General features: G+C 41.8%; 1 protein-coding gene across 2 annotated transcripts in view; it reads right to left on the minus strand.

Annotated features, from left to right (window-relative positions):
* DOCK8 (dedicator of cytokinesis 8) overlaps positions 1-12,060 on the minus strand; it is a 222,374-nt gene that overhangs the window by 155,350 nt on the left and 54,964 nt on the right. For both annotated transcript variants that reach the window (XM_004276426.4, XM_033440226.2), the window contains one exon: positions 1,819-1,994. In XM_004276426.4, coding sequence (XP_004276474.1) covers positions 1,819-1,994 — 176 coding nt within the window. The remainder of the gene's footprint in view (positions 1-1,818; positions 1,995-12,060) is intronic.

Consider the following 12,060-nt stretch of genomic DNA (forward strand, 5'->3'; position numbering starts at 1 on the left):
AGGGTATTTGAAAGCCATCAGACAGATAACGTGTTAGTTATCAATTCTGGTGACGAGGCAATATTATGCTCAAAAATTGATGTTAAGGGCTTCCCTGGTGGCACAGTGGTTGAGAGTCCGCCTGCTGATGCAGGGGACACGGGTTCATGCCCCGATCCAGGAGGATCCCACATGTTGCGGAGCGGCTGGGCCCGTGAGCCGTGGCCGCTGAGCCTGTGCGTCTGGACCCTGTGCTCCGCAACGGGAGAGGCCACAACAGTGAGAGGCCCGCGTATCGCAAAAAACAAAAAAAACCTGATGTTAAGAAAAAAATTACCTCTTCTATCAAATTTCAAAAAAAAAATCAAAATCCTCCTACCTGTAAACTTACTGTAAGTATTTTTTTTTTTTTTTTTTTTTTTGCGGTACGCGGGCCTCTCACTGTTGTGGCCTCTCCCATTGCCGAGCACAGGCTCCGGACACACAGGCTCAGGGCCATGACTCACGGGCCCAGCCGCTCCGCGGCATGTGGGATCTTCCCGGACCGGGGCACGAACCCGTGTCCCCTGCATCGGCAGGCGGACTCTCAACCACTGTGCGCCCAGGGAAGCCCTATTTTAAGTATTTTAAACAGGATTTTTCAAGATTCTGATCTCATTTGAAGACAATTAACCATATATTTTACACAAAGAAATTAAATTATTCTCTACCAAAGGTAACAATGATAGATGTTACCTATATGAAAGTCACATCTGAATAAATGGACTGACGACAGGGAAAAATGTTTCCCAAGAATCACCATGATCTTGTTTTCTGGGGAGTGAGTATCTTCAAAATGTTAGAGCAGAGCATACAGTCAGCTCTTCTATATGAATGAGAACTGTCTAAACAAAGAGCGAAGGGTCAAATAATACCCTATCACTGTCATCTAACCTTCTTAAACTGTGATGAAATAAAATCCAAAATAGAACTGGAATATCCCCGAATAATGAGGGCAGGGGCTGTGTTTCATGATCTCATTTCCAGGACTTTTTGGGGAAGAGGAGAAGGTTGAAAATCTCAGGAGGATGTGAATCTTTGGTTTTGAAGATGAATGCAAATAAAAGTTCATCCTAAATCTCCAAAGAGACATTGCTTGTTACACTATGGAAATAACAGGAGTTTCATCTAAATATAATTCCATCATTTGATACTGAGGGCTAATGCTGACACCTGTAAACACATCGATTAACCCACTGTAGAAACTCAACCCTAAGCAGCTATTCACATATTCACACTACAGAGCTTTCCCTATTGTTTTTCCGCTTGACAAGACTTGCTTCACAAGAAAGAACTTTGCCTTATTCATCTTTTTATCCCAGTTCTCAGCACATAGTAGATGCTCAAGAAATGTGGATCGGACTTACTTTTGTGACTTGATCCAGTCTCATATATGGAAAGAATTAAAATGCTCCTGAACGGAGGCATTTCAATGATTATTATTTTTACAAATGGAAAAACTGAGGCCTCCTGAGGTCACATGACTCGCCCACAGTCACTGAGCTGACCGGGCAGTCTGGGTCCAGAGCCTGCACTCTTCACCTCTTCTTAAGCAGTCGATTTTGTTCCACTGCAGCCCTTTAACTGGATTAGTCCCCACATGGCTTTTCAAAGCCTCTGGTCAAACCAGTTCAAAATCTATCTACATGTAGGTGACAGTGCCACAGTAGTCATCCTGCACATCTTGATAGATCTGAGTCATGTTACTTGTAAGAGAAGTCCAGAATTAGGGCATCTCTCCCTGACCAAGAACAGGCATGATCATCATAATCCCATCCACATTTTAAGAAAGCAATTTACCCTTCCTCCGGCAAAGAGGGCTGCAAAGTTCGACATTCCTTCGGCGTGAACACCACGTCCAAGTCATCTTCGGAGAAGTCTCCCAGCTCTTGGGCAAGCTCCACATCCAGGCTGTTCAGGTGTGTCATCAGAAGTCCTTCAAAGTCCACTGGCTCCACCGGGTCATAAAACTGAGGCTGGGGGCAGGGAAAGGAAAAAGAGGTTCCCACACGGTTTAGGGTAAAAGCACTAAGGCGACAGGAGATGTGTGCCCTGTCCTCCCTCTCCTCCCAGTAAGTGCTTCGCTCCTCATGTACAACTAAGTGGGGCTGTCTTTAGAGAAGCTGTCAAACACAGAAGTGGGGATATGCAAAGGAAAAGAAACACAGCATGGAAAGTCAAGTCAGAACACAGTGAGTAATTAAAATCACACCCCAAGGTAGAATTTTTCTCTGCTTAATTGCATCTTTGTGTGTGTGTGTGTGTGTGTGTGTGTGTGTGTGGTATGCGGGCCTCTCACTGTTGTGGCCTCTCCCGTTGCAGAGCACAGGCTCCGGACACGCAGGCTCAGCGGCCATGGCTCACGGGCCCAGCCGCTCCACGGCATGTGGGATCTTCCCGGACCGGGGCACGAACCCATGTCCCCTGCATCGGCAGGCGGACTCTCAACCACTGCACCACCGGGGAAGCCCTAATTGCATCTTGATGAGGATTCCTGAGAAGATCCAAAATGAGATCACTAGGCCTTGCTGCATTTTTATAATTTCTCACGCAAAAGCTCTCTGAGGCCACGTTTACCCAAATAAACATGAAGCGGCGAATCGGAGGCAATTTTCTAGAGATTCAGGCAAACTCGACAGTCGTTCCGTCTGAGTATTTAGGTACAGTGTTTTCTTTGACCTGAGTTATCCTATACATTGATTCTTGAAGGCACTTCATTCGTAATCACAGCCCACAGTGAACCAGGCTGGGTGGCTGGGACACTCCAAGGCAGTGATTTCCAAACGCTGCTGCACTGCCTGGTGCCGGTTGGGAAGAATTTTTACTGACTGCAGTTAAGCAAACTAAGGGCAACTGGCTGAGTTTTCATAAGGCTGAATGTACTTGCTTGGAAAGGATTACCTTTTTAAATTTTGTCTCTTCAATTATATCCTTCCATAGTGAGGGTATAAAAGAAATGATAGAAGTAGGTGGTAATTTAAAAAATAATTTTCCTCAGGTGCAAGCTGGCAATTCAACAAATATTTTTCTCTAGCTTGTGAAGTCCACTTAGACTTAGGAAACCACTGCCTTAAGGGAGTAAAAGAATCACTCAGATCAAGTTGACATGTGTAGTAGTGGTAGTAATAATAATAATAATAATAATAATAACAGCAGCTCTGTGGTGTTCATTTATGTGAGACTATTTGGAGTCATCCCTCCAACAAACACCCCAGATTCTTGACTTGTACTGTCTCGCTCTGAAACAAGGACAGATCTAAAGGAAATGCTGACCAAACCGGTTTTTCATCACCCTGAAACCATACACCAGGCTAGATGTAAGGCTCCAGGTTAGAGAAGAGGAAAAAAGTGCCATGGAAGAGGCAAGAACATTAGAGAAGGTAAGTGTGGCTTGCCCTGTCTCCTCTCACCTTTGTGTCCCTGGTGGTGGTGGAGACCTGAGTGACACGTGAAAGAGTGAGGACGAAGCTGAGAAGTGAGCAAACATGCCCTCCTTGTCTGAGATTCTTGAAGTGGCTGGCTTACATAATGCCCTATGCCAGCAGGACCAAAAGGGGCAGAAGAGAAGGCAGCAGGACATTCTTCAGTAGGAGAGAGCACAGACACTCCCCTGCTTCCCCAAGGCTCCCACAAAGTGTGACTGAGGACAAGGAAGTTTCTTTCCCTGGGTTCTGACTGGGGACCTGGAAGTCAGCTGAGGAGAGGACCACAGTCCTTAGAGGGGCCTCTCAAGATGAAGCAGCTGGGACCACCAGGGGCTCAGAGAACTGCAGATCAGGCTATGCAGAAGCCAGGTGGGGACAGTTTGCAAAAAGACATTGTTGACCTCTGCCAGAGGGAACAACAGGCATTATCCACGCACAGAACAAAAAACAATCTACTGCAGACTCACATAAGACCAACCCCGAGGGAGAAAGCGGACTTTCCACTCCTTATCACAACATGGCACAGAGTTCAGGGGCAGGGACTGAAATGACTTCAACTCGAAATGAAGAGACTGCACTGTTTGCATACTCAACCTTATTACTGTAAAGTTTATACCCTTGAACTAAAAACTGTTGAGCACGATGTGCCAAGAAGTTGTGCTAGGTCACTCTAGACAGTACCTCATTTAATCCTCACCAGAACTCTGTAAAGTACACTCTTTTATTACCCTCATTTTACAGATGAGGACTTTGAAGGCTAGAGATTTAATAGTTTGCCCATGTTTACATAGCTGGGAAGTAGCCCATCTGGAATTCAAACCTAGGCAGGTTCCTAATTCTGTTTTCTCTTGCAGGCTTTCCAGGGAATCTGGATTTCCAGAAATAATTAAACACAAGGCAGTGGTAAGTGTGTTTAGAAGAGAGTAAAATAAATCAATCTGCCATCACATACAAGTTCCACCCTGAATTTCTCATGAGATTGGCTTCTCAAAGTAATAATAGTGAAGTAATTAACTGATTAAAGTGATACTAAACGTAAATTTATCATGAAGAGTATCAATTATTCGAGCAGAGGCATTGAAGAGATATACTGAAAAATTATATTGAAGCACATTTGAAACAATGTGACACTAGCACTAATAACTATTGGGTTGGCCAAAAAGTTCCTTTGGGTTTTTCTGTAACATCTTAATGGAAAAAAACCCGAAGGAACTTTTTGGCCAACCAATAGCAGGTAGAAGCTTCCACAGAGAAATGGCATTTGTGTGAAATCATCAGAGAGAAAAAAATTTAGGTCCAGCCAAAGTATTATACTTACCATGTCCCTAAAATTCAAAGCCACAAGGGATAAGAAAAACCTGGCTGATACTGGCACCTGTTACCTACAGGACAGGCTGCCGACGAGCCGGTGGGGGGGGGGGGGGCGGGCAAAGGATAGCTGACTCCGTTTTTGAACTTCATCAGCAAGTTCAATTACTTGCTGAACATCTACTAAATGCAAGTCACTGAGTTGGCCCTTAGGGATAAAGATGAATACAGGAAGCTACTCTCATGCCTCTTTCCCCAGACCTTGAGTCAACTGTGAGACGGGGAAGCTTGCCACCTTCTCATATACAAAATAATGCTATCTTTGGAGGGGGGAGCTATGACAAAGAATACAGTGTCATCACTGAGCACTAACTGTGCGGCAATGTGCCAAAAGCAATAAACACAGTTGATCATAAAGTCATAAACTCTTACGGACTGAACAGACGATAAGAATAAGCCGTAATGATAGAATTCTTGAGTATCATTCTAGCCCTACACATAAGCTGGCGTGTAATAACGAGTCACCACTACGCTTTCTATGCTGAAACTAACAAGGGAGGAAACTGTTCATTGCAAAAGAGATGTAAACTGGTCCTGCTCTTGGCAAGTGGGTGGAGAGGCCAACTACTGTTACCTAGGCCTCCAAGCAAGTTGTTCCTCTTGGATATTCAAACCACCAGGAACCAAAAGAGATTTCTGTTCTCTAAACTATCTGAAGTCAATCTCAAGAGTAGGTTTTAAAAAAGAAAAAAAAAAAAAAAGAGTAGGTTTTATTATTAAGGAATTAACACGTACACACATTTAGGGGTAAACAAATGTTGAAGAGATTTACAGTGGTTTTGCATTTCATTGGGGGCTGAAGTTTGGGAATGGGGCCAGAGGGGGATGTTCTGAGGTCAGTCCCTTGGGCTCTTGGGAGCATAAAAGCCAAATGTGAAAATTTACTATTTCTGTTTTCTCTGCTACTGAGTTATATGTGGCCTCCTAGTCACTGGAGACTCAAGACTAGTTTAAATGGTATGATCCAAAGTAATTTCAAGGTCATCTTATACAAGGAATTATCATATCATGTCTATCATTTGTTAAAATAATATAAGAAAAAACCCTAAATAATCAAAATAAAAACAAACACAAAAAACCCATTTTTAAAAACAAAACAACTTAAAGACTGCAAATTACCCACATCAGGCTTTGACTGTGATGGCTTTGTGATGTGTCAACTTGGCTCAGCAGAGCTACATTCTTCCAAATTCCCTTCCTAGTACTCTTCCAGTCGTGGTTGGCTACCGGGGTTTTCTCTTGCCAGAACTGGAGGACAGAAGGGAGACTGCAGCTATTCTGTAGCATACACACACCTACTGATACAATCAAACACTAAGTTAGGTGTGAAGTGAGATTACCCATGTAATTAAAGTCTCTAACTAGTTGACTTTAAGATAATCAAAAGGGAGATTAGCCTGGGTGGCCTGACTCAATCAGTTGGATGTCTTTTCACAGAGAGTGGAGGCTCTCTGGAAGTTCAGGGCTCCAGGCTTCAGCTCATGCCCGTGGAGTTCCAGCTTGCTGTGATCTTGCCTTCCTGAATGCCCCGTGGACTTCAGCCTTGCTTAGCCACCACCAGTGGGTAAACCAATTCCCTGTAATCAATTCCTTAATAAACATGAAGATGCATCTCCTACCAGTTCCACTGCTCTGGTTGAATCTAGAATAATACACCAACTTTCACTCATTCAACAAATACCCGCTGGGGTCCTAAGCAGTCCAGCACTAGGCCAAGGAGACATAGTCAATGACCTCAATCAATTTTCAACACTCCTCTAGTGAAGATTCGTGCAGTCTTTCTTTCTAGCCATTTTCTTCAGATGTCTGATCCATAGAAGACTAGAAATACACAAAAAGTATAAATACTCTAAAAGCTTAAATTATTCAGAGACAAATATTCATTTTTAATGAAGAGGGTTCAAGTTCTTCCTTGTCCCCTAATGCACATCAAGGGCTAGTTCTCCTGACGCGGGGTAGGATTCAATTTGTTTTGAAGCTGAAAACTTCTACAGCATCAGAACCATGTCTGTTTAAAATTAATCTATGTAGCCTTAGCACAGCACAGTATGCCGCCATCACACTGATAGATGATTAAAATAACAAATCCGCACAATATTTCACAAATAAGGATGCCGAAAAACAGAGAAGTTACATAACTTGGTCCAAATCACACAGGTAATCACAAAAGACCTGGGTCCTTTGTTACAACACTGGGGAAGCTTCATGCCGCTTTGGGTGGGGCTACGGGAAGAGGCATGATGCTTCCAAATGCCCTGGCCTTGTACCCTCATGCATGTCTATCCCTGTGGTGGGTGGTCCTCAAATCAACTTGGCTGTTCATGAGAGACGAGTCTTGGTCAAAGTCACCCAAGACTTCCATGTTGCCAAATTCAGTGGCTGTCGCTCATTCCTGGTTTATCTATAGCACTGGACAGTTAATCACTCTTTCCTTCTTGAAACATTTTCTTCACGTGGAGAGGGACCAACTGTCCTAGTGTGTCCCAATCTCTGAAAGTCCATGGACCAGGAAACCCCTCAGTCCAACAAACTGGAACAGACACTTGGTCACTCTACCTTTGGGACATGAGTTTTCCTAGGTTCTCCTTCTCCTTTGCAGAGCCCTAGGGTTCAGTCCTAAAAGAGCTTCTCTCCCCAGTCTGAATTTACTCCCATATGATCTCATCTATGCGCATGACTTTAAATACCTTCTTTTTCTTTCTTTTTAAAATTAGAGCTATGTATCTGTAACCTTTGCCCTGATATTCAGGTTGATTTTTCCAATTACATCTCAGCATTGCACCTTGGTGATCTAACAGGCCTCTCAAACATCACAAATTCAAAATTACTTAACTTTCCTGCCGATCTGCTCTTCCCGTATTTTCCAGGTCTGTGCATCTCAGCAAGTGGCGATTCCACTCCACCAGCTGCCCAGGGCAAAATCTTTGGAGTCAACGTTGATTTCTCTCTTTTTCTTACATCCTGCATATTGTCTATCAGAAAATCCTATCCACTTTACTTCTGAAATATATCCAGAATCCAACCGCTTCTCACCTTTTCTACTGCCACAACCCTATTCCAAAGCACCACCATTGTTTTGTTGAGTTACTGTGACAATTTCCTAACTGCCCTCCCAACCCCGGTCTATTCTTCACTTAGCAGCCAGAGTGATCTTTATAAAAAGAACCCTATAAGCAACCTTTATAATAAAAATTCTGATGGTGCTGAGTCTGTGCTTCCGGTGACTTCCCATCTTAATCCAAGTAAGAGACAAAGTTCTCCCATGGCCTCTGAGGCCGATGACCCAGCCTTGATTCCTCTTCCATCTCATCTCCTATTGCCCACTCTGCTCAGCTCACTGTCTGCATCCTTCCTGTTTCTGGAGCATGCCATATGCTCTTGCTCTGGGGACTTTGCTCTTGCTGTTCCTTCTAAATCGAATATTCTTCCTTCAAATACCTGTTAAGTTCATTCAGAATTCTTCCCAAGTGTCTCCTTTCCAGACCTCCAAGCCTCCACAGACCACTCAGTCTAAAATATAGTGCTCTCTTCTGTGTCACTCTCTATTCCCTATCCACGTTTCATTCTTCAAAGCACTTAGTACCCCTTGAGAGAGTCTACATTCACTTATTTGTCTATGTCTCTCATTCCAGAATGTAAGCTCATGAAGACAGACACTTTGTTACATTCACTACTGTATCCCCAGCTCCTAGAGCAATTCCTGACACAGAGTGAGACCCAATACATGTTTCCTGAGTAAATGAATATGGAAAGCAATCCTCTTGGCTCTCTACCATCTTTAAGTAAACAGAGCAGAAGGCAGTAAAGTTCCTCTGGCTTCAATATTTCAAAGTACTTCACGGCTTAGATTAAGGAATACTTCCCTGTTTCCACCAATGGCAATCTTCCACTGATGCCACTGCATGGAAGGTACTGACATGCCATGATGGACATCAATCTAATCTTACCAAGACTGACTTGATTCCTCTGCTTTTCAGTGACAGTAATGAAATTCACGCTCTGCGTGCAGGGTGGCACTCTTTCATTTTGCCTTCCACTGTGAATCTGCATGAAAATTGTAATGAAATCTTCATTTTCCATCATGTCCCCTCCAGTGAAATCAATGAAACCTAAAGATAGTCCAACTTCTTTGAAAGATGAAGCACAAAAGAAAAACAAAAAAGACCATGTTTATCGAGTGAGCCACCATTTAGGTCATCCTTAGTGGTTAAAAAAAAAAAAGGTTGTTTTATTGCAGAGAAGCTTAAACACGAAACAAAAAAGAATGCTTTCCAAGGTATGAGACCTTCTTTTTTCTTTCCCCTGTAACTGTTATATACAAACATGTCGTGTAACCATAGTGTTTTGATTTATATCCAGGATGTGGCTTTCTACATCCTTCTCTTCAGCCAGAGCTGTTATGATCCAGCTGATTCCTTCCATTTTACTTCAAAGTTTTTCTCTTCTCACTTTTAAAAATAACACTTTTCCTCTATAAAAATGTAAGTTAAGTTATTAACCATGCACACAGTATCTCAAATCCTTTCTAACTTAGGGCAAAGAAGACCTACCTTTCTTCTTTTGTACGCTTTACTCTCCTTTCTACTTTGAATAATCAGAAAGATAGTTTTACTATTTTACGGTTTCATCTTAATGAAGACAACTAATATATAGTTGTTTGCCTTTATAGATGACTGGCATCAGAGGGGCTCTGGCCAACCTACTCACATAGCTGTGGCAACGGAGAATTCCAGGGCCAATGGGTGATGCACAGGTGATGCTATTCACAAGCCCCTCTTTGGCACTGGCCACAAAGGACTCTGATGGCAGTATTAGGTGTGTCAAAAAGACCCAGGGCAAGTCTGTAATCATTGCATTTTGTTTTATAAAACCAACTCTAAATGGTGAATCCTCTTCATATTCAAAAATGCAAAATTTTAAAATATTTTATCTACTTTGAAAATGCATGTTTACACAATCACCACAGCTAACATTTACAATTGGGGTTAAAAAAACAAAAACCCAGTAACACCACACATACGCACGTGCACACACACATACCCACAAAATCAAACGCAACCTTCCTCTCCCTTGATTTATCAGATTTATGACAGAATCCGCTATATTTATATAAAAATATATTCACAGAATTAGCAAGTAGTCCTCGCTTACTACATTTTCTGAAATTCAGAGCAACCAGGACAACAAAAGAAACTTTACTTTTCTTATGTTCTTCCTCCTATTTGGACTACTTCTATCTATCAACACATAGGTTCTTTAAATGACCCTCAACCTGGACCACATGTTAAAGTCCCATGAAACTTTAAAATACTGATACCTGGACCCCAACTCTAGGGATTTTGATGTAATTGTTCTACAACAGGCCACAGGTATGTTTCTAATGGTCTCAGGTGATTCTAATGAGAGCCAGGTCTGAGAACCTTCCTCCAAATCTTCTCAACCTCCCCCTTTAAGCCTTTACCTCCTATTTTATCTTGGATCTTCTCTCCTCTGAACACCCACCACACCCAGAGCCAGCATGGATTCTCCGTATTATCTGCCTTCCCAAATATATTATAAGGCCCTTAAGAGGCAAAACCATCTCCTATTCATCTTCTTGAAATCTCCCACAGTGTCTCCACAGTGCCAAATAAACAGACAGCAACATTAGCCTCTATGTACACAGCATCTGTTTTATCATTCTATGTTAACCCTAACAGGGGTAGCACTACTATGCCCGTACTGCACATGAAGAAACTGAAGCCTTCATCAAGGTTACTTAACTTGCCCCAAATTATGAGTGACAGTTATGCTCCACCCCAGATCCATCTGACTGCAAGTTCCAGCCTCTTGCAAAACAACAACAAGGTATAATTGATTGGGTTTTAAATAACTTGGTGCCAGTTTCCAAAAAGCACATGAAAAGATGTTCAACATTGCTAATTATTAGAAAAATTCAAATCAAAACTACAATGAGGTTTCACCTCACATTGGTCAGAAAGACCATCATCAAAACGTCTACAAACAGTAAATGCTGGAGAGGGTGTGGAGAAAAGGGAACCCTCCTACACTGTTGTTGGGAATATAAATTGGTGCAGCCACTATGGAGAACAGTATGGAGGTTCCTTAAGAAACTAAAAATAGAACTACCATACGATCCAGCAATCCCACTCCTGGGCATATATCTGGAGAAAACCATACTTCAAAAAGATACAAGCACCCCAATGTTCATTGCACCACAATTTACAATAACCAAGACATGGAAGCAACTTAAATGTCCATCAACAGATAAATGGATAAAGAAGATGTGGTACATATATACAATGGAACACTATTCAGCCATGAAATGAATGAAATAATGCCATTTGCAGCGACATGGATGGACCCAGAGATTACCATACTAAGTGAAGTAAGTCAGAGAAAGGCAAATATCCTATGATATCACTTAGATGTGGAATCTTAAAAAATGATACAAATGAACTTATTTACAAATCAGAAACAGACTCACAGACTTCGGAAACAAACTTATGGTTACTAAAGGGGAAAGGGGGTGGGGGGATAAATTAGGAGTTTGGGATTAACAGATACTACTATATATAAAATAGAAAGTCAACAAGGACCTACTGTATTCCACAGGAAACTCTACTCAATATGCTTTAATAACCTATATGGGAAAAGAATCTGAAAAAGAATGAATATATGTATATATGTAACGGAATCTCTTTGCTGTACACCTGAAACTAGCACAGCATTGTAAATCAACTCTACTCCAACATAAAATAAAAATTAAATTAAAATAAATAAATAACGTGGTGCCAATTAAATGCTTTTAAAAATTAAACATTTATATCAGCATGTGGGGTTGTTGAAATGGTGGTTCTATAAACAAAGGTAAGGGAAATAAAGGTCAAAATGCACTTAATCAAATTTTCCCATTGTCTAAAATCATACAATGAACAGTCTATGGCTTCTTATTTAAGAAAAGTTTTTTTAAAGGTGCTTCAGGGTGAGAGTCTTTAGGTGATAAACTACTCCTCTGCCTTGCCAGAAATAAATCTTCCTGAAATGTCCCATTATCTTTCTATGAAACAAAATATTTTTTTTAAGGGAAAGGGAAATCACCATGTACGTGGATGATTTTTTGTTGGAGGAACCTTCATTCGGGAAGATGACTCAAGGGAAAGAACAGCCACTTCATTCTGACATTACAAGAAGACCAGCAGGTAAACATTAGGGTGCTGGGATTTCCTGAGCAGTCCTTGCATTTAAA

The sequence above is a fragment of the Orcinus orca genome, chromosome 6 (assembly GCF_937001465.1).
Source record: "Orcinus orca chromosome 6, mOrcOrc1.1, whole genome shotgun sequence".
NCBI lineage: Eukaryota > Metazoa > Chordata > Mammalia > Artiodactyla > Delphinidae > Orcinus > Orcinus orca.